Genomic DNA, 26,070 nt, shown 5'->3' on the forward strand with positions numbered 1-26,070 from the left:
TGGAGTGTGATTTCTGGCCTATGTAAATAGGTAATCTCACAGCTTTAAAACTTTAGCCCTGGTCTCCATGTTCTTGCTTACATAGTGTACTTAGCTTTCTTTTGAAGATGTGTAGTCTCTTTCCATTTCCACATGTCCAAGCCAACTACTAATTGCCTTCCCACAGATTTCAGGCAGCCTCTGGGTGTGTACCAGCAGACAGCTGAGCATGAGGGCTGTAGGGTTATGGTACATATTCAAATGGCCTGAGGACCTTTTTCTGAGATTCTGATACACTGCAGCTTCTACAGTCTCTACTGTTTTTTCAGGACTCATATTAACCAGCTGAGCAGGTTATTTATTTCTCAGGGAGAAAGTTGTAACTCTCTTGGTATAGAATTTAAACTGCTCTGTCCTAGCCACCGTGAGTTTTGTGTATAAGTAATTGTAGGGGAGAAGGGTGGTAAATATCAACACTTGAGTGGGATGCCCTTTCACTGTTTACTTTGGTATTAGAATATTTTTTTGGTGTTGATCAGAGAATATATATCTGAATAGAGTAATACAAAGTCACTCCTTAAAAAATTTGTACATAAACAAGCTTCAAAGTCTGTCCCATAATTCCACTTTTGCTTGTGGAGATTGGGCAGTTGTAAGCTCCAAGTCTCACAGCTGTAGATTTTGTTGGCTGAGTGCCTCTTTGCTCCATCTGAAGTTTTCCATAAACACTATTTTTGGCCGTGGGTCAAACATGCACACAGGTGCCCTTTTACTGCTCTTTCTCCTTAGGAAGCCCACTCAGTTAGACCAGGCAAAAACCAACACTGCATTTTAATTTAATTTAATTTTTAGATGAATCCTATTTGGACTTAATACGCTGAGATTGTAACAACCAAGTGTTTATTACCACTGGGAAAATTATTTATATATGTAGTACATATGTATTTTAGCACCTTTACACAATTTGCTTTTAACATAAGGACAGAAAATATACGTTTTCCTCATAGTCATGTTTGCTGTATTGAACGGAAAAAAAGACATTTAAAATTTGTGTTTCTTTGCCTTTTGAGGGTCACAGACACCTTTAAAATTCTGATGAAAGCCGTAGACCCTTTTCCCTCAAAGAAGAAGAAAGCACGCCAGCACAGAGTGCACTTCCAGTGCAAGGCTTCACAGCCCTGAGCTCATTCACTGACTGTAGATTAGGAATATTTGGTCCAGGCATGAGTTTGTAAATAATTCAATACGGTTTACTTTAAAATCATCTTGTTTGTAAATCTGTTAAGATTTTAAAAATAAGTCAACTGAAATACAGTATTTGGTTAGTCGACTTAGTCATGGTGCTGACGTTACAGAAGGAGGAAGCCTTTGATTTTGAATGCTGAGGAAGGGCCATGTAACTCTCACTCAGTTTAGTCTTCGTTACTATGAATTGTTGGAATTTTTAGACGTGAAGGGAACTTAGAGGTCATCTTCTAAACTGCCCATGAATGACTAATATTTATCATTTATTTATTTTTATTTTATTATTATTTTTGGAGACAGAGTCTCGCTGTGTTGCCCAGGCTGGAGTGCAGTGGTGCAATCTTGGCTCACTGCAACCTCCATCTCCTCGGTTCAAGCGATTCTCCTGCCTCAGCCTCCTGAGTAGCTGGTACTACAGGCATACACTACCAGGCCAGGCTAATTTTTAGTATTTTTAGTAGAAACTGGGTTTTGTCATGTTGGCCATGCTGGTCTCAAACTCCTGACCTCAGGTGATCTGCTCGCCTTGGCCTCCCAAAGTGCTGGGATTATAGGAATGAGCCAACATGCCTGACCTATTATTTATTTTAAATTATATCAGGAATACATATACATATATATTTTTTTAAATTCAAATTACAAAGATGACGGTCTCCTTGGCACTCCCACCCACCCATCCAAATTTACACAAGTAAATCTGTAATCAATTTGGTTAGAAGGGATTTATTTTAATATTTTAGGGGATCGCTTAGATACAGTATAATTTTTAGTTATAGTAGTAGTAATTGGAAATGTGCGTTTTTATGACTGTGTTTGAAGTCACCTTCTAAATAATTTCTAGAATAAAATTTTTATATTGAGGAGGTTGGTCTTAACCATTTTTTTTTTCAGGAGCATACATTTTGAAATCATTCTGTGGGAAGATGAAAACAAATTTAGTTCTATGTCTCCCCTTTTTAGAGATGTTGACACTTTCCCCAAGATGTACCAGGCATGATTTGTCTACTACCCTTTTAGCTTGTTATACTTAAATCCCAGATCTCCTTCTTCCCATTTCAGTTTCTCTAGAATTTCTGGCTGCTTCCGGTGGGTCAAATTTATGAGTGAACCATTAAGAATCATTTAGTGTAGAAATAAACCATAGGTTAGGTGTTTGAACACTGCCTAGGTTCTGTTTCTGATTTGGTTATGATTCAGCTGTGTGGCCTTGGGAAACCACCTTACAGGTATCCCTGTCCTTGCAGAAGCAAGAGAGTTAATGATGGTTGACTTAATCTCTTGTGGTTATTATGAAGATCAGATGAGATATATTAACACATTTTGTCAGCTGAATTAGGTTGTTTATTTACCTGTGTGTCCATGGACCTGGAGATCAGGTGCTGGGTCTGAGCCTTATCTTTGTTTTTAATCCTGTGTCTCTAATTGTGTTTGTCTGTAAAGGAGTGAGTCATTTAATGATTGCTAGAGGTTTGAGTAAAACAAACAAGCAAACAAATGGTGAATTAGTACTATTTCTTTCTTAAAATTTTTTTACGTTTTAAAAATTATAGGTAAATATAGAGATGAGGTCTTATCATGTTGCCCAGCCTGGTTTCAAACTCCTAAACTCAAGTGATCCTCCCTCCTTGGCCTCCCAAAGTGCTAGGATTACAGGCACGAGCCACCATGCCTGGCTGGTAGTACTATTTCTTTGGAAAAATACTCAGTAGTAGTAAACTAAGTTGAGCATACTGCGACCTAGCAGTATTGATGCTAAATATATAGCCAACAGAAATCCAAACATATACTTACCAAACTCATGTCCAAGAATATTCATAGAAGCACAATTCTTATGATAGCAAAAAGGTAGAAAACAACCTAAATGTCTCTAAGCAGTAGAATAAGAGTAATACAGTGTGGTTTGTTTATACAGTGAGATCCTGCATAGCAATGTAAAAGACCAAAATATTCCCTGTAACAATGAGAATGAATCTCCCGTGCTTGCTTCGGCAGCACATGCACTAAAATCGGAACGATACAGAGAAGATTAGCATGGCCCCCGTGCAGGGAGAATGAGTCTTTCATAATGTTCAGCAAAAGAAGCCAGATATAAGTGAATATTCTATTTTATTAAAAAGTTTAAAAGCAGACAAAGCTAATATTTGGTGCTAGATACTAGGATACTAGGATAGTGTTTATCTTGGGAAGGGCTGATTTGGGAGGACACATGAAGATTTTTGAGGCTCCTTAAAATCTTTTTTAAAAATCTAAGGTGGTAGTTAAATTATATGTATTTGCTTTATGAAAACTCTTTGACATTTGTGATTAGTGTACTTTTAAAAAATGTTTTCTTAAAGAGGTGGGGAGATGAGTGAAGTCCATTTAAAAGTTCTTAAGGTCTTTTCACCCTTATGAAAATGAGCACGGCCCCTGGAGGCAGAACTTACATGGCTTGATGAAAAATGTGGCTGTACTAACAAAAGAGAAACAAATTTAAAACAACCTTGTGATTCTCAAACCGTTGGAAAACCTGTAGCTCATAAAGTTTGAATGACCAATTCTACATTCCTTGTTTCAAAAAGGATTTGAGGCAGAAAATTTGAAGATAAAGAGGAAAGCAACACCAAAGAAAGAATGATGAGATTTGGAGTCATTAGACCTGGTTTCAAATTCTGGCTCCAATTATTTTTTGTTTTGTTTTGTTTATTATTTTTGCTTCTTTTATTTATTTTTTAAGTATTTTGTTTTTTATTCTTTTTTTTGGCTCCAGTTCTTATCTGCACACCTTGACTAGTGAAGACCCATTTCCTCATTTGTGAAGGAGGGGGTGGAGGTGTTGTGGAGAATGAAGTAGCCTGAATTTACATGAATACTAGTTCCAAAGCATTCTACATGAATATTGGTTCAACCCATTTTGAACAATACTTGTTCAGAAATTTCTATAAAGGAGCTTAAATTTTGTTTCTAGGTGATTATTTACACATAATAACTTCTTTTTTTTTTTTTTAGTTTACTAAGTCAGATCTAGGGGTGTGTGTGTTTGTTTGAGACAGAGTTTCACTCTTGTTGCCCAGGCTGGAGTGCAATGGCACGATCTCAGCTTAACGCAACCTCTGCCACCCGGTTCAAGTGATTCTCCTGCCTCAGCCTCCCGAGTAGCTGGGATTACAGGTGTGCGACACCATGCCCGGCTGATTTTTTTGTATTTCAGTAGAGACGGGGTTTCTCCATGTTGGTTAGGCTGGTCTTGAACTTCTGACCTCAGGTGATCCGCCTGCTTCGGCCTCCCAAAGTGCAGGAATTACAGGTGTGAGCCACCACGCCCAGCCTCAGATCTTTTTTTTTACTTGTAGTGTCAATAAAGTTTACTTATGTACCAGTAACAATTACATACAAGGTTCAAAAATTTAGCTCCCTGAAATTCAGCATCCCTGAAATTCAATGAATAGGATTTTCTCATAACATGATCACATTTTTAAACAGCCTGTTTAGGGCAACAGTTGGAAATATGTGGTGAAGAAACTGAATAAATTATGCAGAAGTGCCGTTCTACATAATTTACTAAGAGATCAAGGCAGAAGGATCACTTGAGGCCAGGAGTTCAAGACCAACCTAAACAACATAGCAAGACCCCCATCTCTGCAAAAATTAAATGAAATGAAATTTTAAAATTAGCTGAGTGTGGTGGCATGTGCCTGAGGTTCTAGCTACTTACACAAAATAATTTCTAAAAGCTGCAATATAGTTTTTGATATATCAGATATTACATAATAGCCACAATAGATTTAGATTATGACTTCTCAGGTGATATAATTTGGATGTTTGTCCCCTCCAGATCTCATGTTGAAATGTGATCCCCAGTGTTGGAGGTGGGGCCTGGTAGGAGGTGTTTGGGTCATGAGGGTGGATCCCTCGTCCCCTCCCCACTGTAATGAGTTCAAGAGTCTGGGATCTCTGTCATCTTTCTGGTTCCCTCTCTCACCACGTGACATACTTGCTCTCACTTCACCTTGCACAACGAGTGACAGCTTCCTGAGGTGTCACTGGAAGCCATGCAGATCCTGGTGCCATGCTTGTATAGCCTGCAGAACCATGAGCCAAATAGACTTTTTTTTTTTTTTTTTAAATAAATTACCCAGCCTCAGGTATTCCTTTATAGCCATGCAAAATGGACTAATAAACCAAGGAAAGCCAGAATATAATTCTGACATTCCAGACACATCCTGCAGGTAAGAGCAAGGTCATAGATAATAAAACCCTTGCCTGGTGGTTGAAAACAGCAAACATTTATTATCTCAGTTTCTGTGGGTTGGGAATCTAGAAACATCTTATCCTAGCTGGGTGGTTCTGACCCAGGGTTCTTGTAAGGCTGCACTCAAGGTGTCAGCCCATGCTGCAGTCTCTCAAAGCTCAACTGGGGTTCCATCCACTTCCAGACTCACTCGTGTTTCTGGTGGTAAGCCTCAGTTCTTTGCCATGCGAGCTTCTCCACAAGGTCTGTGTCACTACATGGCAACTAGTGTCCTTCAGAGAAAGTGTCCAAGATGGAAACTGCAGTCGTCTTTAATATTGTAAGTGGCATCTCATCACTTCAGCTGCGTTCTGTTAGTCCAGCTCATAATTAGAGGTAGAGGATTCCACAGAGATCAGCAGGCTAGGATTGTTGGTGAGCTCTTAGAGGCTGCCCACCACAATAAGAAAGCAGCAGATCATGTCTTCCCATTCTTCCAAGATATTTTATCTTTCAATAGAATGATACCTTAGTAGCAGACTAACAACCATATGGGCAAGCAGGATGCTGAATCTCAATATATGTAAGATGGAATATAACAGAATGACCAGAAATTAGAATCTCATTTTCATATGCTGTTGTTCAATTTTTTTTTCACTTTTAGTATGGATTAATTAAAAGGATTGAGTTTGTCATTACGAGAACATGAACTTTTATTGTCATAAACTGAGGACATCAATGTATGTTATTCTGGATTTCTAACTATTTTGATGTGAGATTTTATGAATGTTATGAGTTATATATGTTAGCACATGTGGAATGGTGACTGAATAATTTGTTTGCACAATTTAGAATGATCTTGTCCTTTTAAAATAGCAGTTTAGTTTACTTGTTGTACCAGGCTCTCTTGACATTAATGTAACTTTTTAGATATTAAGTTAGATATACCTTAATTTTGAATTTTGTTCAAAAGCAATTTATGGTATGCCTGTATTGTATTAGGTGCTAGAGTAAATGAGGTTATACTACTTTTCAATTTTTATTTTTATTTTTGGGGGGCAGTGAGGGACGGAGTCTCGCTCTGTCGCCCAGGCTGGAGTATAGCGGTACGATCTCTGCTTACTGCAACCTCCGCCTCCTGGGTTCAAGTGATTCTCCTGCCTCAGCCTCCTGAGTAGCTGGAATTACAGGCACTTGCCACCACACCCAGCTAATTTTTGTGTTTTGAGTAGACACGAGGTTGCACTGTATTGGCCACGCTGGTCTCCAACTCCTGACCTGTGATCTGCCCTCCTCGGCCTCCCAAAGTGCTGGGATTATAGGCGTGAGCCACCATGCGGCCTACTTTTCAGTTTATAATCTGTTTTGGAATAAAAGAGGGCCTGACATGTACAGATACCATGTTTAGGCAGAATCACCAGTAGGTGTTGGTTATATAAAGTATGTTGTATAATGAAAAATATTGTATAATTTTAAAAAGTATGTGCTGGTAAGGAGGGATTGGCAAGATACAGTGTTAGTGAAAACAGCAAACAAAACAACATTTATAACATCCAGAGGGTGGCGTTTGTGCATGTGGATGAGGGAGCTATGTATACATGTGTAAGTGTACCCACAGACAGTGTTTGGAAGACTTTATAAGAAACTTGATGATGGTTACTTCTGGGGAATATGACTGTGAGGGTCTTGTGTAGGAAGATGGACTTTCCATTGCATGGCTTTAAAAAAAAAAAAAAACTGTACATAATATTTTTGTTAAAAAATAATTGCACAGTCTGTGAACATTCAGCCTTAAGAAATGTGTCTGATAATATATGCAAATACCCACAGTTATTTTAGTGATTTTTTCCTGAATATTGAAATGGACACATTTGCAGGAAAGCTTGATTTGAACTGTGAAGTTTGTTTTCAAAATCTTTACTGGCAGAGGCTCATGGTTACTTACCATATTATTTTCTTTATAGGGAGACCAAATTTTGAGGAAGGTGGACCAGCATCAGTAGGGAGAAAGCATGAATTTATACGCTCAGAAAGTGAAAATTGGCGCATCTTTAGAGAGGAACAAAATGGAGAAGATGAAGATGGAGGTTGGCGACTAGCTGGATCAAGGAGGGATGGAGAGAGGTGGCGACCTCACAGTCCTGGTAAGAATTCTGAGTAAAGGTCCATAGGGACTGAAATAAGGGGAAATTTGATGGAAATAGGGATTAAATGGAAAAGATAAACTGGCTTAAAAAAGGTGGGGGAGGATTCATATTATTTATGCTGTCACAGTTTTATTACTAGAAAAAATTGCAACATAAAAATTTCCTGCTACATCTGTTCAGTTGATTGAAATCACTTTTCTATTTTTCTGGGGCAAATAGTGTAGTTTAATGGGAAGCACCTGCTCTCAACTGCAAAAATGAGGGTTTCATTCAGTTTTGTCTACCTCTAAATCTTTGAATCTTTTTTCAGCATTCTTTAAGATTTATAAATGTATAAAAATTATACACTTGAAATATGTGCTTCCCTCCCCAACAGTGGGTGTTTTTCCTAACAAGAAAGGGTTTATTCTTCCATTTTTTCCCCTTGAAAATGTGATTTAACCTTATTTGAAGAATAAGCTTTAAAGCTAGGTCAGAAACATAATCACAAGTTCATTCTTATGTCCTTCTAACTTTAGAAGAAGGAGAGAGAATAGTACTGATTAGTGGTTTTTAAAGTTCTTCTGTTTGTCTCTTAAGAATGCTTCAAACTGTTCTTCTTGGACATTAGATATGCTGGTAATTGAAGACACTAGTGCTTTGTGTTAAAGTTCATATCCTACCACAGTGCTGATTCCATGCCTCATGATAATCAGATGCAACTGTAGTTCCAATCGTGGGGTCATGCAAAACTGAAGCACACAAAGTATGTGCATGCCCTATGAATTTCATGTGTATGACAGTATTTTATCAACCATGTGCCAGAGAGGCTTACCTTTAATACAGGAAATCATGATAATGTAAACTGTTTTCACTTTTAAAAATCAAGTTATTAGCAAAACCACTAGCTTAGATCTGGGTAGACATTATAACAGGCATTCAGAGTATTTTAAGGAAGTGGTAGGTAGATAGAAACATACTGAAGTTAATGTTTGGGTAGGGTTAGGATGCTTTTATACCAACTCTTCATGGCTGCCTCTTGGGTGGGTTTTCTGTCATTAGTGGGCATTGTTTACATCACAAGATCTAGACAATTTTCATTAGTCTGTGTCCTGAGCCAAATGGTATAGTTCTTTAAAAGGCATTTTATGCTGAGCTTGTCCGTAGGCAGAGGGTTTGTAGACTATGTTCCCAACAAGCATTCAGTGAAGAATGGATAGGATCTGGGTTGAGAGAGAAACGAAATTCCAGCTGGTCAAAAACAAACAAGGTGAATGTTTTGGAAGATGAACAATGTTTTTTGAGCCCTAATGTCTGATGTTGATTCTATTAAAGGGAGTTTATCAAAGTACCTCCCACCCAACAACTTAGAATTTGGATATATATTATTTTCTCATCTTTTCTAAATCTTTTTTTCCCCCTAATATTTGACTTTCATGTCATTTTTGTCATCAACTTGTGTATCTTCCAGAACTTTTAATCCATATACATATATGTTTTTTCAGTCACACCTGTGGCTGAAATCCATATTTTTTAAAAGATAGTTTGGGGGATACAAAGATATATGGGTCTGAAAAAACAGTGTAAATGCATTTTAAATAAAGAATACTATTCACTTTTTAAACCCAGTATATTCAAAGTATAGCCTGATTATAGCAGTTTTCATATGTTAACTCTTAACATTTGTTAGTTTATGGTTAATCTTTTATTAAGATTTGAGTAAAACTTTAAAGTATTTTAACTGCTTTTATCTTTATGAAAACAGGATCCAACTTTAGTTTAGATGCAGGGTCTGTAAATCAGCAGTCGGCCTTAATAAGTACCTTACATGTCTTACTTGCTGTATTTAGTTTTGTGAGTAAAATTTTATGAACTACTGGTAAGATAACATTATGGGATATAAAATAGGGCTTCCAGCTGGATGCGTATGGAGTTGGGACCATTAAGGACAGGAAGGCATCCAGTCTGGGAGCTGAACCTAAGAAACTCAGTAAGAGGAAGCATGAGCCAGGTACCTAGAAGGATAGATTCCTATCATGATGTACATTTAGACTGTTAGAAATGAAAGCAGTACAGAGGGCTCTGGAATTCATTTGATCATGAAGACTTTTTTCGCATAATGGCTCAAGGTTTCCATGTAAGCAGTCTGGGTATAAAATTCCTTAGTTCTCATAGGAATTAGTAAATAGTGTTTTGTTGTTGTTACATGAAGGGATGGGAGTGTGGGAATAAGATATTTTTTTTGTGAGTGGCTTATCAGATGCTACCTGTATTTGGCTTTTTAACATTTTGCCCTTTGTTTTCCAATTTGATTTTTAGATTGCTGGTTTTTGCAAATTTTGTCTCAATAGTGAGAACATTTAGCTCTGGCCACATTTCTTTTTCTTATCCCCCACAGAGAATGCAGTCAAGGATGGAAAATTCTAATAGGTTAAAGCCTGCTTTTTTTTTTTAAGACTCTTTAAGACTCTGTCAGAGTCTAGGTCTGTCAGATTTTAACAAGAGTTTCCGTTTCTTTTTTTTTTTAGAAAAATACCTTAAGTAGGATCTTTTATTATTAGGCAGTCTTTTTTTCTGTTGGGAAATGTAGATTTAGGAATGTCCCTGGGAGTGTTATATGGATAGGGAGAATTAAGAGATGAGAAAGAAGGGAAAGGAGAGTAAACATGTTATTGTGGAACAAGCAGCAGAGGGTACAGAATTGGATTTTAGTTCTACTTTGCCATATGCGAGTTACTTCTGCTGGCAAAGTTTTAGTTTCTCCTTAAACTATAAAATTAGGATAGTGGACTTTATAAAATCTCTGTGACAACTTTCAGCGCTGTAAATTTCATGAATTTTGGGGGGAGAATCAGAATTACAAGTGGGAACCTGGCATTAATAAATAGGCATGATGAGTTTGATATTATAAATCGACACAGGGAGCTGATTTTATCCATAAACGATATTTTCATGGGAAGAAAGAAAATGCTTTAAGATTGGGCAAAGGGAAGGTATAATCTTCAGTATGGAAGGATATCTAGTGCATTAAGTCTGGATGAGGATTTGGCGGCTAATTGGTATTTTAATCAAGTACCTAGGACTTATTAAAAGTGCTTACTTGGAATACAGTGTCCTTTAAATGTGCTTCATTTTAGATTTATCTTTTAAAGCTTTAGAGTATGTTGCATGGCTCAGTACTTAAGTACTGTTGTCGTCTCATAATGGTATGTATACTCTGAACTCTGAACTTACATTTAGTTGCCTAATGTTCTCTTTACTAGGTCAGTCCATTTGAGTTTGCAGTCACTTGTAGTTTTCTCCTTTATTTTCTATTCCTGATTTTCTTTTTCAAATACTGTCATAAAACTTTTCTAAGGTTTGTGTCCTCCTTCTCATCTCAGATGGCCCTCGTTCTGCAGGCTGGCGGGAACACATGGAACGACGTCGAAGGTTCGAGTTTGATTTTCGAGATAGAGATGATGAAAGGGGTTACCGAAGGGTTCGCTCTGGCAGTGGGAGCATAGATGATGACAGGGATAGCTTGCCCGAATGGTGCTTAGAGGATGCTGAAGAAGAAATGGGCACATTTGACTCATCTGGAGCATTCCTCTCTCTAAAAGTAAGAAATGTGTTTTAAATGTCATGACCAACAACCTTATACCAAAGCCAAATCTGCTGTTGATCTTTGGTTTTATTCTCTTGCTACAGAAAGTGCAGAAAGAGCCTATTCCAGAAGAGCAGGAGATGGACTTCCGGCCTGTGGACGAAGGGGAGGAGTGCTCTGACTCTGAGGGTAGCCATAATGAAGAGGCCAAAGAACCTGATAAGACAAATAAGAAAGAAGGAGAGAAAACAGATAGAATAGGAGTTGGTAAGGCCTCTTCTTGCCCTTTACCTTTTTTTTCCTCCATCAAACCAAAACTTTCCTAAGTTCAACTAAGATTACTTCGTGTTCCAGAAGCTAGTGAGGAAACTCCCCAGACCTCATTATCATCTGCTAGACCAGGCACTCCTTCAGACCATCAGTCTCAGGAAGCATCACAGTTTGAGAGGAAAGATGAACCAAAAACCGAGCAAACGGAAAAAGCTGAAGAGGAGACTCGGATGGAAAATAGTCTACCAGCCAAAGTGCCCAGCAGAGCGGATGGTATGTATTTGTGGGAATAGACAAGCTAAAATAGGATTCTGCTGAGGCCAGTGATCATTGATAAGATAGGCTTCTACTTATGCCTCCTAGAACTGCTTTTAGTGGGTGAATTATCAGAATAGATTATTTTACCAGTAAACCCAGTCAAGGAGGGCTTCTCACTTATGTGTCCGTCTCAGAATTTACCAAAACAGAGAATCTGCAAGGGTGGAGCTCTGGAATCTCCTGTCCTAAGGTGTTATGACATAGCCACCGTGTCATTACTAGTGAACTGGGTGTCAGATCCTTTGCATTAGTTTGATTCCCATATCAGACAGTTACCTTCCTTTCATGTGTTGACTGATTATGTGCCCAGCTTAAATTACCAGATGACACACCAAAATGCCATTGTTCTAAAAGAGGCCAAGAAGAGAACATATATTAATCTGTGGCACAATAAGCTTAAAATATATCTCTTTTTCAGTGTTAATGTATTGGTTTAAGTTGTTTATACACTTTATTAGGCAATATTAATGCTCATTTCCATGTTTCTTCTTGTACATATTAGAAAATGTCATTGTAATGCCTGACGTTGAAGGGTTGCTTGATTCATTTACCGTAAAAATTCATACCTTTTAACATGACATATGAGACACTGCACAATCTGGCATCTGCTTCCCTTTGTGCAGTTTCATTGCCAGCCTCTTTACCTCCCTCACATTCTACTCACCAGCCTCAAAGCCTTCTAGGTCCTGAAATATCTCCTGTTTTCTAGGGTTCATACCTTAGCGCATCGTTTTCTCTGTTCTTGAAACTCTCTTCCATCCAAAGCCCCCAGACTAGGGTAGGTGTCTTCTTCCTTTGTTTCTTAAACAATCAGCCTTATTTCTAACATAGCATTATAATATCATAAAGATGTTTATTACCTTTTTTCCCAGTAGACTGATACTTTGAGAACTCAAACCAAGAATTTTTCAATTTTTTAAATGTCTAGAACAAAGCTGATTTTTTTTTTTTTTTTTTTTTTAAAGAGATGAGATTCACTGGGTGTGATGGCATGTGCTTGTAATCCCAGCTACTCGGAAAGCTGAAATGGGGGAGATCACTTGAGCCCAGGAGTTTGAGAACAGCGTGGACAACATAGCAAGACCCCTGTCTCTAAAAACAAAATGAACAACAACAAAAATGAGACAAGGCCTCTCTATGTTGCTCAGGCTGGATCCGAACTCCTGGACTCAAGTGATCCTCCTGCCCTTAGCTTCTTGAGTAGCTCAGCAAGTACTTGAATCTGTACTCTACATAGCAGGCACTGTGAGACTGGTATATCTTTGAGACAGTTTGATTTGTAGTAGGATATGCCCCAGAACTACTTGTGGTACATTCTTTTGAATAAACATGCTTGAAGCCTTATTCAGGAGATTCTTGGATCAAGTCTAGATATGCATATTCTGAGACGGCTTCAGAGATGTACATTAAAGGTCAAAACTCCAGATTTATAGTGTGTAGGGGAGATAAAGCGTGCGTGTATCACTATTCCAGAGCACAAAGTAAGATAAGGGTTCACTGCTGGCAGACTCTTGGGATACTTCAGGAAGTAGGTGGTCTCTGAACACGTCTTGGAATAGTAAGTAGAATTTGGAGGTAAGTGTAGCTAGATGAATTGGGAGAAGGCATTCCAGTACTAGGGAGCAGTGAAAGCTGAAGTGAAGAAGTGGGACTGATCCAGGCTTGGGCAGGAAATCAGCTCTTGTTTTTATTTGATGAAATATGAAGTGTGAAAAGGAGGATATTGGGAAACATGGTTAGAACATGGATTTGACAGCGGGGTGTAGACTATCTTGTGATGACAGTTCGGCTTCACTCTGACCACTTAGACTCCTGAGCAGTCACTATGGGGTAGGTAGTAGTACACCTGTAAAGGGAAGTTGTGGCAGAGGAGATGTTAAAATAAGTATTGGCAGGACTCAGTCATTGACTGGATATCAGGTTAAAGAAGAGGCAAGAGCCAGAGAGGATTATAAGAGGATTATGGTGCCATTCTCATGAAAAGAAGAGGGAAGAGCCAAAGAGCCTGAGAGGATTAGGGTGCCATTCACCATAGAGTGGAAGTCGAGGAGCACACTGGGGAGGGAAGAGAATAAATTCAGTTTTGAACAGTAATTCTGAGGTGTTGATGAGAAGAAATTAAGTGGAGATGGCCAGAGAGCAGTTGTGAATGAGGGACTGTAGCTAGATGGGAAGAGTTTAGGGCTAGAGAGAGAATAAAAATTGAAAATTCTGCATGCACTTATTAGGGGTAAGAAGAAAAGTGGACTGAGATTAGAACTTTGAGTAAATCCCATTTTTAAAGGGTAAAGGAAGAGGAACCAGAGAAAAATCCTCAGAGGTAAAAGTAGAGATAGGAGAGTAGAGTGCAGGGAAACTAAGGAATGGTTTAGCTTAGAATTGAGTTGATAATGTCAGATGCTACTAAGAGATTGGATGAGGAAGACTAGGAAAAGCCATTGTATTTGGCAACTTTGTGTCACTGCTTATCTTTGAGAGAGGAACTTTACTGGAGAGATGAGAGTAGAAGTCCCCTTACAGCAGGTGTGCGTAAAGTGGAGACAGCATGTATAGACTATCCTTTTAAAAAGTATGGCAAAGAATGAGTCAGTGAGAGGAGCAGGAATTTGGAGAAGCTATCTGTAATTGAACAAACAAGATTTCAAAGGGGAAACTGTAATTATACCTAATTATTCCATCCCCCTTTTCCTTCTTAAGAGCCTGCACACTGAGAGGTTAGAAATAGGAACCAAGACAGAACCTCTTTTGTAATTTGTATTCCTATTGAGAAGAACATCCTGCGCTGTACAGGTAGACTCCAAGTGCTTCTCATTATCCTACAAGATGTAATGTATTGAATTATATTAATCATGACTTGAAACAGGTACTTAAGGAACATAATCATTGATATTTTCAGTAAAGGTTTTGATGAGAGATGACATATCTTTGAGAAGATTTAGGGTGCATTGATAACTATCCTTTACAATTGGAGACATGTTATGAAGAAAGGATTAGACTGATTGTTTTTAAGAGGTCAGCCTATAACTGGGTAGGTGCTCTGGTGACACAGGTAAGCCCTGGAGAATCACCTTTTAGGTACCTTTTAACTCTTACCTTTTGTCATTCTGTGTAGGTAATTTTGTCATTCTAGGAAGCAATATTACATTTTTCCATAGAAGTAGCTTCACTGTTCATGACAGGGCTCACATTTCTGTTGGACCCAGTTAGCTGGCTGTGCGACTTTATAATGTAGTTATGTAGCCTTCATACAAGTCTCTGTATTTCAAAGGATTTTCATCTTATTTTTTTCCCCCTAGAAATGGTTGCTGATGTCCAGCAGCCCCTGTCGCAGATTGCTTCAGATACAGCCTCTCCTCTTCTCATACTTCCACCTCCTGTTCCCAATCCTAGTCCTACCCTCCGGCCAGTTGAAACGCCAGTTGTAGGTGCTCCTGGTATGGGCAGTGTTTCCACAGAACCCGATGATGAAGAAGGTCTCAAACATTTGGAGCAGGTAGAAATCCTGTTAATTCTTTTTGTCTCCTCTTAAACTGCCATAAAAATTAGCAGGCATTACATGAATATTCAAATATAAAACTTTTGTCACTAGATTTTAAGTACTGGAAAAATTGGAAATTTAGTGTTTATTTGTATAAGTAATTGTCTTTCAATTCATTTCATGCTTATAAGTTTCTGCTATGTAGTAGTCATTATGTCAGGTTATTTTTTGCTCTTAGGTGGCCCCTAGCTATTTACTTTTCTTTTTTCTTTTTGGACATTAGTGGAATGCCAAAAATGGTGAGTACAAGCAGCTGTGGATGGTCACTGTATCTTCTGTAATTTTTGCTTCAAGTATAACGGGGAAAATAGTTCAACTGTCAGAGTATTAACATCTTATTCATGTCTCTAAATTTCCCCAAGATTGTGTATACCATTGTTATATGTAAAGTAAGTGATAGCTTGCTTTTCTGTGAAAGAATTTCTCTTCCCTTTGGGTTGGGATGGTTAGTGGCAGGAAATGTTGAAGAAAGGAAAAAGTGAGATAGTGTCTTAGTAAAACTTGTAAGAGATTTTATTTATAATTTATTAATTGAGCCTTTTGTTCTATTAACATTCTTTTTACAGGTTTAGTTTATACCGTTTAGAGTTGACCAATAGCTTATTAGTTTAAAAAGTACTCTTAGCCAGGCAAGGTGGTGCGTGTCTGTAGACCCAGCTGCTTGGGGAGACTGAGGTAGGTGGATCGCTTGATCCCAGGAATTCAAGAACAGTCTGGGTAGCATGATGAGACCTCGTCTCTATTAAAAACAAGCAAAGTACTCTTACTAGTGTTGATTTGAACCCTGGGCTTTGATCCAGAGCAGTTTTTGTTTTAATCTTAGTTGATTTGATTAGTAATTTTGAGACCTTGAGCAAGATTTGGCATCTCTGAGCCTTAGTTTCCCCCTCTGTAAAATGAGGATAGTACCTGTTTCATGGCATTGTTGGGAGAAGTTACCTGCCATGTCCTTTGCATAGTGACTTTCATAGATCAAGTAATCCAAAAAAAAAAAGGGAAGTCATTGTTACTATGTGTACAAGTACTAATTTAGGATCATTTGTTTCCTTGATTTCTGTTTTTCTGTTATTAGCAAGCTGAGAAAATGGTGGCTTATCTCCAAGACAGTGCACTAGATGATGAAAGATTGGCATCAAAACTGCAGGAGCACAGAGCTAAAGGAGTGTCAATTCCATTGATGCATGAAGCAATGCAGAAGTGGTATTACAAAGATCCTCAGGGAGAAATTCAAGGCAAGTTGTTCCTTTCTCCTTTAAGTACTGAAGTGTGTGCCATTACTTCCAGAATCTCTAAGAAGGGATTTGTTTAATTTGAGTTATAGTAGAAAAAGAAGTCAACAAGCACACGCGTGCACACACACGTAGACTAGAAGTGTTTCTGATTTCAGGTGTTTTTAGATTCCTTCCCGATTTTGGAATAATTGCATTGTACATACCAGTTGAGCATGCCTAATCTGAGAAATCCAAATTCCATAATGTTCCATTGAATGTTTCCTTTGTGTGATGCTCAAAAAGTTTCAGATTTTAGAGCATTTTGGACTTCAGATTTTTGTATTAGAGATAGTCAACCTATGTGAAAATAATTTGAATACAGCCTGGTGTGGTGGCTCACGCCTGTAATCCCAGCACTTTGGGAAGCCGAGGTGGGTGGATCACCTGAGGTCAGGAGTTTGAGACCAGACCGGCCAACATAGTGAAATTCCATCTCTACTAAAAATACAAAATTAGCCGGATGTGGTGGTGGGTGCCTGTAATCCCAGCTTCTCAGGAGGGTGGCAGGAGAACCGCTTGAACCCAGGAGGCAGAGCCTGCAGTGACCCAAGATCACGCCACTGCACTCCAGCCTGGGCGACAGAGTGAGATGCTGTCTAAAAAAAAAAAAAAAAAAAAAAAAAATTGAATACAAGGCAGAATGTGATGACAAATATGACAGGGATAATATTTAAGCAAATGTTTCAGACTTTTTAAAACTTAAGCAAAATGTTTAAGACTGTCAGCTCTGGCATCTCAGTTGGTTAAGGAGGCAGGTAACCTCCTCACCTTCTCTGTGTTTCCATTTCCCTGACTGTGAAAAGATGATGGCAGCAGTAGTGTTGGAGGACCTTAACTGTTTTGTTTTCAAGTGGAGTTGATAAAAATGGTAGAGAACTACTAAAAATGTCAGATAAAAGATAGTACTGTGTTACACATGAATCCCTTAGAAGATTTGTGTGGTGTATAAGTTCGATTAGAATGGGCACAGAGTGCTATCTGTCTATAAAGGATATTTGTTGATTCTTCATTTCTGCTTTTGAAATCTGTCCTGTTACCCTGAAATTGGTTGGTCACTTCATATTAATGTAATTTTAATGATAGCATTTTACTGTGTGCCTACCCTGTGAGCTCTCTCCAGTGAATTAACTCCCCATTCCACTCTCAATCTCCTTACCCTGCCTATTCTTCACAGCGTTTATTACTACCTGGCATTTTACATATTTGTTCATTGTTTACAGTCTGGTAAGATATATGAGAGCAGGGCTTTGTGTGTGTGTCTGTGTGTGTTTTAATCAAATTTATTTTGGGATAATCATAGCTATATATGTAATTATAAGGAATAATACAGAGAGATTACATATACCCTTTACACAGCTTCCCCTGGTGGTAACCTCTTGCAGAACTATAGTACAGTAACATAAATGGGACTTTGACATTTGTACAGTCAAGATTCAGAACATGGCTGATTGTGGTGGCTCATGCCTGTAATCCCAGCATTTGGAAGGCCAAGGTGGGTGGCCCACTTGAGGCCAGGAGTTCAAGACCAGACTGGCCAACATGGTGAAACCCCATCTCTACTAAAAATACAAAAATTAGCTGGATGTCGTGTCATGCGCCTGTAGTCCCAGCTGCTTGGGTGACTGAGGCATGAGAATCACTTGAACCCAGGAGGCAGAGGTTGCCACGAGCCGAGATTGTGCCACTGCACTTTAACGTGGGTGACAGAGTGAGATTGTGTCTCCAAAAAAAAAAAAGATTCAGAACTTTTCCATCTGCACAGAGATTCTTCAGGTTGCTCTTTTGTAGCCACCTGAGCTTCCCTTCTACCCCCGCTCCTTTGTTAGCCTCTAGCAATGACTCATCTGTTCTCCAGCTCTGTGTTTTGTCATTGCAAGAATGGAATGGAATCACACTTTTGGAGATTGGTTCTATTCACTCAGCATAATTCTCTGGAGATTAATCCAGGTTATTGCATATATCAATAGTTTGTGTCTTTTTATTACTGAGTAGTATTGTGTGATATGAATGTTATCAAAGTTTGTTTAACCATTCACCCATTGAAGGACATCTGGGTTGTTGAAGTTTTAGGGCTATAATGAATAAAGCTGCTATAAACATTTATGGACATGTTTTTGAGGGAACATAAGTGTTCGTTCCTCTGGGCTAAATGCCCAGAGTGCAGTTGCTGAGTTGTATGGTAGTTGTATGCTTAGTTTTAAAAGAAACTGCCAAACTGTTTTCCAGAGTGGCTATACCATTTCATATGCCCACCAACAATCTATGAGTGATGCAGTTTCTCCACATCCTTATCAGCATTTGATGTTGTTGCTATTTTTCTGTTTTAACCATTCTGACAGGTGTGTGGTGATATCTCATTGGGGTTTTAAATTTACATTTCCCTAATGGCTAATGATGTTGATCATCTTTGCATGTTCTTACTGGCCATCTCTTTGTCCTGTTCATTCAAGTTTTTCTTCATGTTTCATGTCTTTTTTTGTTCATGTCCTAATTGGATTGTTTGCTTATTTTACGTTTTTTTTTTTTAATTCATTTTAAATATTGTGTTAAAATACACATAAAATTTACCATCTTAGCCATTTTTAAATGTATGGTTCAGTGGTATTAAATACATTTTTAATGTTGTGCAACCATCATCCGTCTCCATAACTCTTTCATCTTCCCAAATTGGAACTGTATACGTTAAACGATAATTCCTCATTTCCTCCAGTCCCTGGCAATTACCATTATACTATCTGTTTCTATGAATTTTACTATTCTAAGCACCTTATGTAAGTGGAATTGTACAGTATTTGTCTTTTGACTGGCTTATTTCACTTAGCATAATGTCTTCAAGGTTCATTCATGTTGTAGCGTGTGTCAAAATTTTCTTCCTTTTTAAGACTGAATAGTATTCCCCTGTAGGTGTATTACACATTTTGCTTATCCATTTCATCTATTGATGGACACTTGGGTTGTTTTCATGTTGCAGTTATTGTGAATAATGTTGCTATGGGCCAGGTGCGGTGTGGTTCACGCCTGTAATTCTGACCCTTTGGGAGCCTGAGGTGGGAGGATTGCTTGAGCCCAGGAGTTTGAGACCAGCGTGGGAAACATGGAGAGACCTTGTCTCTATAAAAAAAAATTAAAAATTAACTGGGTGTGGGATGGTGTGTGCCTGTAGTCCCAGCTACACAGGAGACTGTGGCAGGAGGATCACTTGAGCCCAGGAGTTGGAGGCCACAGTGAGCTGTGATAGTGCCACTGCATTCCAGCCTAGGTGACAGAGCAAGACCCTGTCTTTAAAATAATAATAATAATAATAATAATACTGATTTGAACATGAAGGTACAACTATCTCTTTTGAGACCCTGTTTTCAATCCTTTTGGGTATATACCAAGAAGCAGAATTGCTTGATCATGTGGTAGTTATATTTTTAATTTTTTGAGGAGCTACCATACTATTTTCCACAGTGACTGTACCATTTTACATTCTCAAAAACAGTCCACAAGGGTTTTAATTTCACCAAATTCTCACCAACACTTTTTTAATAGTAGCCATCCGAATGGGTGTAAGGTGGTATCTCATTGTAGTTTTCATTTGCATTTTCCTAATGATAAGGAATGTTCAGCATCTTTTCATGTGCTTATTAGCCGTTTGTATACCTTCTTTGGTGAAATGTCTATTCAAGTCCTTTGCCTTTTTTTTTTTTTTTTTTAATTGGGTTGTTAATTTTTTTGTTGCTGAGTTTCAGTTCTCTATATATTCTGGATGCTAATCCCTTATCAGATACATGATTTGTAAATATTTTCTCCCATTCTTTGGGTTGCCTTTTTATTCTGCTGATAATGTCTTATCATGCACTTTTTTTTTTTAATTTTCAAGAAGTCCAATTTGTCTATTTTTGCTTTGTTGCCTGTGCTTTTGGTGTCATATCCTAGAAATCATTATTGTATCCAATGTTGTATAAAGCATTTGCCCTGTGTTTTCTTCTGAGAGTTTTACCGATTTAGGTCATGCACTTAGATCTTTGATCCATTTTGAGTTTTTGAATATGGTGTTAGGTAAGAATCCAATTTCATTCTTTTGCATGTAGATATCCAATTTTCCAAGTACCATTTGTTAAAAAGACTGTCCTTTTTCCATGGAATAGTCTTAGCATCCTTTTCAAAATATTTGACCATGTACTCTGGTTCATTTTGGGGCTCTCTGTTCTATTTTATTGGTCTATATGTCTGTCTTTATGTTGGCATTACACTGTTTTGATTACTCTTTGTAGTAAATTTTGAAATCAGAAAATGTGAGTCCTCCAGCTTTTTCTTTTCTTTTCTTTTTAGACAGGGTCTTTCTCTGTTGCCCAGGCTGGAGTGCAGTAGTATGATAATGGCTCACCATAGCCTTAAACTCCTGGACTTAAGTGATCCCACCCCAGCCTCTTTAGAACAAGCACACACCACCACATTCAGCTAATTATTTTTCTTTTTTAGAGACGAGGTCTCAGCTGACTTGTACTGGCTCATGCCTGTAATCCCATTGCTTTGGGAGGCTGAGACCAGAGACCAGAGACCAGAGGACTGCTTGAGTCTGGGAGCTTGAGATCAGTCCGGGCAACATAGTGAGACCCTGTCTCTCACTTTTTTATTGTATTTTATTTTTTGTTGTTGTTGGAGACAGAGCCTTGCTCTGTCACCCAGGCTGGAGTGCAGTGGGGCAGTCTTGGCTCACTGCAACCTCTGCCTTCTGGGTTCAAGCAATTCTTTTGCCTCAGCCACCCAAGTAGCTGGGATTACAGGCATGAACCATTGCGCCCAGCCAAGAGATCCCACCTCATCTTAAAAAGAAAAAAAGAGACAAATTCTTGCTATGTTGACCAGGCTGGTTTTGAACTCCTGGCTGTAAGTGGTACTCCCTGTCTTTCTTCTGCCATCTTGGCCTCCCAAAGGGGGATTATAGGTGTGAGCCACTGCGCCTGGCCAAAAAATTTTATTAATTACATTTTTAAATTGTCACATAAGAGACTGGGCGTGGTGGCTCATGTCTGTAATCTCTGCACTTTGGGAGTCTGAGGCGGGAGGATCACTTGAGTCCAAGAGTTTGAGACCAGCCTGGGCAACATAAGTGAGACCCTGTCTCTACAAATAATAAAAAATTAGCCAGGTGTGGTGGTACGCACCTGTATACCCAGCTACTTGGGAGGCTGAGGCAGGAGAATTGCTAGAGCCTAGGAAGTTGAGGCTGCAGTGAGTACAGCACTCGGCTTGAGTATCAGAGACCCTGTCTTTAAAAAAAAAAAAAAAAAAGACATATATATTATATATTTGCTGTATACGACATGATGTTTTTAAATATGCATACATATTATGGATGGCTAAATCAGTTTGATTAACATAAGCGTACTAATCATTTTTTGTAGTGAGAGCACTTAAAAATCTACTTGGCAGTGTTTTTTAAGAGTACAATACATTGTTATTAACTATAGTCATTGTTGCATGATAGATCTCTCTTGCTCTTTTTCAAGAAAGAAACATTGTTTTGGCCATTTGCCCTCTTTTGAGATTTCGTATGTATTTTAGGATGGATTTTCTGTTTCTGCAACAAACATCATTGGGATTTTAATAGGGATTACCTTTAATCTGGAGATTGCTTTGTAACATTGTAACAATGTTAAGTCTTCCAGTCTGTGAACATGGATGTGTTTCCATTTATTTAGGTCTTTAATTTCTTTTAGCAGTGTTTTGTAGTTTTCTTTGTACAAGATTTTTACATCCTTAGTTAATCCCTAAGTATGTTATTCTTTTTGATGTTATTGTAAGGGAAATATTTTCCTAATTTTCTTTTCAGATTGTTCATTGTTAGTGTATAGAAATGCAACTGATTTTTGTGTCTTGACTTTGTGTCCTGCCACTTTGCTGAATTTGTTTCTTACTTCTAACCTGTTTTTGGAAAAATAGAATCTAGAATTTTCTGCATAAAAGACTATATATTATCTGTGAACAGACTTCTTCCTAATTTGGATGTTTTTTTTTCTTCTTCTTTTTGCCCAGTTGCTCTGACTTGAACGTTTGGTACTATCTTGAATAGAGAGGTGGTGAAGGTGGGCATCCTTCCCTAGCTCCTGATGTTAGAGGAAAAGCTTTCAGTCTTTCACTATTGAATATGATGTCCACTGTGGGATTTTTATATATGACTTTTATTGTATTGAGGTAGATCTCTCTATTCTTAGTTTGTTGACCCTTATGAAAAGGTGATACTACTTCTGTGTCAATTAAGATGACCATGTGGTTTTTTCCCCCTTATTTTGTTAATATGGTAAATTACATTGATCAATTTTCATATATTGATGCCTTGAACCATCCTTGCATTCTAGGAATAAATAAATCCCACTTGGATTATAGTGTATAATCTTTTTAATATATTACTGAATTTGCTTTGCTAGTATTTTGTTAAGAATTTTTGCATCAATGTTCATAAAGGATATTTGTCTATATTTTTCTTTAGAACCTTTGTACTTTGATACCAGGGTAATTTTGGCTTCATAGAATTAGGAAGTATAGGCAGTCTTCCTTCCTTTTCAGTTTTTGGAAAAAGTTTGAGAGGGATTATGATTAGTTTTTCCTTAAATATTTGGTACGTTTTCACCAGAGAAGTCATCAGGGCAGGTCTTTCCTTTGTCCAGAGATTTTTTTTTTTTTTCTAAGACAGAGTCTAGTCAGCCAGGCTGGAGTGCAGTGGCACGATCTCAGCTCACAGCAACCGCCGTCTCCCAGGCTCAAGCAGTTTTCCTGCCTCAGCCTCCTGAGTAGCTGGGATTACAGGCGTGTGCCACCATGCCTGGCTAATTTTTATATTTTTAGTAGAGACGGGATTTTGCCATGTTGGCCAGGCTGGTCTCGAACTCCTGACCTCAGGTAATCCGTCTGCCTCGGCCTCCCAAAGTGCTGGGATTACTGGCGTGAGCCACTGTGCCCAGCCTGTTCAGAGATTTTTGATTACTGATTCTAGATACTAGTCCCTTGATGGATATGTGGTTTGCACATATTTTTTGTCAGTCTTTATCTTCTCATTTCATTCTCTTAATAGGGTCTTTCACAGAGCAAAAAGTTGTAAATTTTGATGAATACAATAGATAAATGTTTTTCTTTTATAGGTGGTTCTTTTTTGTATTAAGTTTAACAAGAACACTTTGCCTAAGCTTTAGATTCCAACAGTTTTTTTTTTCATGGAAAAATTTTATAGTTTTTATATTTTACATTTAAGTTCGCGGTCCATTTTAAATTAATTTTCGTGTAAGCTAGGTTTTTTTTTGCTGTTTTTTTCTCAGTGAGTGTCCATTTGCTTCAGGACCAAGAATGTCTTTTCTCTCTTAAATTGTTTTCTTTCACCTTTGTTAAAATTTAGTTAAGCATATTTGTGTGGGTCTATTTCTTTGTGGTTCTGTTTCTATTTCTACTTCTTAATTTTGTCCTATAGATCACTGTCTCTTCCTTCACCAGTACTATACAATCTTGATTACTGTAGCTGTATAATATGTCTTGAAATTGGGTAGACTGATTCTTCCCAGTTTAATCTTGTTTTTAAAAATTTTTTTTAACTTTGTAGTTCCTTTGCCTTTCCATAAAAATTTTTAGGATAATCTTGTCTGTATTTACTAAAAATCTTGTTGAGATTCTGATAGGAATTATGTTGAACCTCTGTATCAGTTTGAGAAGAATTGATGTCTTTACCATGTTAGTCTTTTAGTTCATGAACTTGGTGTGTCTGTCTGTGTCATTAGATCTTTGATTTCTTTCATCAGTGTTGTGTAGTTTTCAGCATACATTCTATATGTGTAGATTTACATCTGAGCATCTCAGTTTTTTTTTTTTTTTTTTTTTTCCCAGTGATAGTAAATGTTTGAGCTCATTTATTAGCTCAAGGAGTTCTTTTTGCTTTCTGTTCTTTGGGTAGTTTCCTTGAGATTTTACATAGACAGTCATATTTATCCATAAATAGGGGCAGCTTTATATCTTCATTTTAAATCTGTATGCCTTTTATTTGTTTTTGTTGCCTTATTGTGTGTTTGATCACTATATTGAGTGAGAGTGGTGAGAGTAGACATCCTTCCCTTGTTTTCCTGTGTTCTTTTAAAGGGAATACATTCAGTCTTTAATAATTAAATGTAATGTTAGCTGTAAGGTTTTTATAGATGTTCTTTATCAAGTTGAGGAAGTACCCATTCATTCCTGTTTTCTGAGAGTTTTTATTGTGAGTGGGTATTGGATTTTGTCAGATGCTTTTCCTGCCTCTGTTGATTGATCGTGTGATTGATCGTGTGATTTTTCATGTGGTGGGTTATATTGATTGCTGTTCGAATATTGAACTAGCTTTGCATCCTTGAAATAAATACCACTTGGTCATGATACATAATCTTTTGTAGATACTGGTGAATTATATTTTCCAATATTTTGGTAAAGATTTTTGTATCTGTATTCATGAGGGATGTTGTTTTATTTATTTTTTTATTTTTTTTTTTTTTGAGACTGAGTCTGGCTGTGTCGCCCAGGCTGGAGTGCAGTGGCCGGATCTCAGCTCATTGCAAGCTCCGCCTCCCGGGTTTACGCCATTCTCCTGCCTCAGCCTCCGGAGTAGCTGGGACCACAGGCGCCCGCCACCTCGCCCGGCTAGTATTTTGTGTTTTTTAGTAGAGACGGGGTTTCACCGTGTTAGCCAGGATGGTCTCGATCTCCTGACCTTGTGATCCGCCCGTCTCAGCCTCCCAAAGTACTGGGATTACAGGCTTGAGCCACCGTGCCCGGCTGAGGGATGTTGTTTTATAGTTTTGTTTTTTGTGTAGTTTTAGTATTAGGGTAATATTAGCTTCATAAAATGAATGGGAAAGTATGTCTTCCCCTTTTATTTTCTGAAAGAGGTTTTTTTAGAATTGGCGTTAATTCTTTAAATGTTTGATGGAGTTCTCCATTGAACCCACCTGGAGCCTTCTTTTTTGGAAATTAAAAAATTGTATTTTCTATTTCCCTAGTAGTTTTAAAGTTATTTAAATGATCTATTTTATGTGAGCGAGTTGTGGTAGTTTGTGTTTTTAAATGAATTGGTCCATTTTGTCTAAGATATCAAATGTATATGTGTAGAGTTGTTTGTAGTATTTCCTTATTATCCTTTTGATGTCTGCAGTTTCTGTAGTGATACCTCATTTCTGATATTGGAAATGTGTGTATTTCTCTTTTTTTCTTGTCAGTCTTGCTAGAGGTTTCTCAGTTATACTGAAATTTTCTAAAAATCGGTTCTTTATTTCACTGCATTTTCTCTCTTGCACTGAAATAGAGAGTTGTTCTTATTTTCAGTTTTATTTCTACTCATTTCTTTCCTTCTGATTGCTTAGGGTTTATTTTATTTTATTCTATTTTATTTTATTTTATTCTATTTTATTTTATTTCTTTTCTTTTTGGAGACAGTCTTACTCTGTCACCCAGGCTAGTGTACAGTGGCGTGATCTTGGCTCACTGTAACCTCTGCCTCCTGGGTTCAAGTGATTCTTGTGCCTTGGCCT

The 26,070-nt window shown here is 37.9% G+C and overlaps 1 protein-coding gene and 1 pseudogene across 10 annotated transcripts in view; both read left to right on the forward strand.

The window, feature by feature from the left end:
* LOC105473906 (GRB10 interacting GYF protein 2) overlaps nucleotides 1–26,070 on the forward strand; it is a 164,072-nt gene that overhangs the window by 84,576 nt on the left and 53,426 nt on the right. For 7 of the 10 annotated variants that reach the window (XM_071073568.1, XM_071073566.1, XM_071073567.1 and 4 more), the window contains 6 exons: nucleotides 7,399–7,578; nucleotides 10,944–11,161; nucleotides 11,251–11,413; nucleotides 11,501–11,689; nucleotides 15,031–15,227; nucleotides 16,345–16,504. In XM_071073568.1, the coding sequence (XP_070929669.1) occupies nucleotides 7,399–7,578; nucleotides 10,944–11,161; nucleotides 11,251–11,413; nucleotides 11,501–11,689; nucleotides 15,031–15,227; nucleotides 16,345–16,504 (1,107 nt within the window). Of the gene's footprint in view, nucleotides 1–7,398; nucleotides 7,579–8,118; nucleotides 8,831–10,943; nucleotides 11,162–11,250; nucleotides 11,414–11,500; nucleotides 11,690–15,030; nucleotides 15,228–16,344; nucleotides 16,505–26,070 lie in introns of those variants that run through there. The other 3 variants (XM_071073571.1, XM_071073574.1, XM_071073573.1) reach the window with 3 other exon arrangements.
* LOC112425238 (U6 spliceosomal RNA) lies at nucleotides 3,201–3,295 on the forward strand (annotated as a pseudogene).

Source organism: Macaca nemestrina, chromosome 11, assembly GCF_043159975.1.
Source record: "Macaca nemestrina isolate mMacNem1 chromosome 11, mMacNem.hap1, whole genome shotgun sequence".
Classification (NCBI taxonomy): Eukaryota; Metazoa; Chordata; class Mammalia; order Primates; family Cercopithecidae; genus Macaca; species Macaca nemestrina.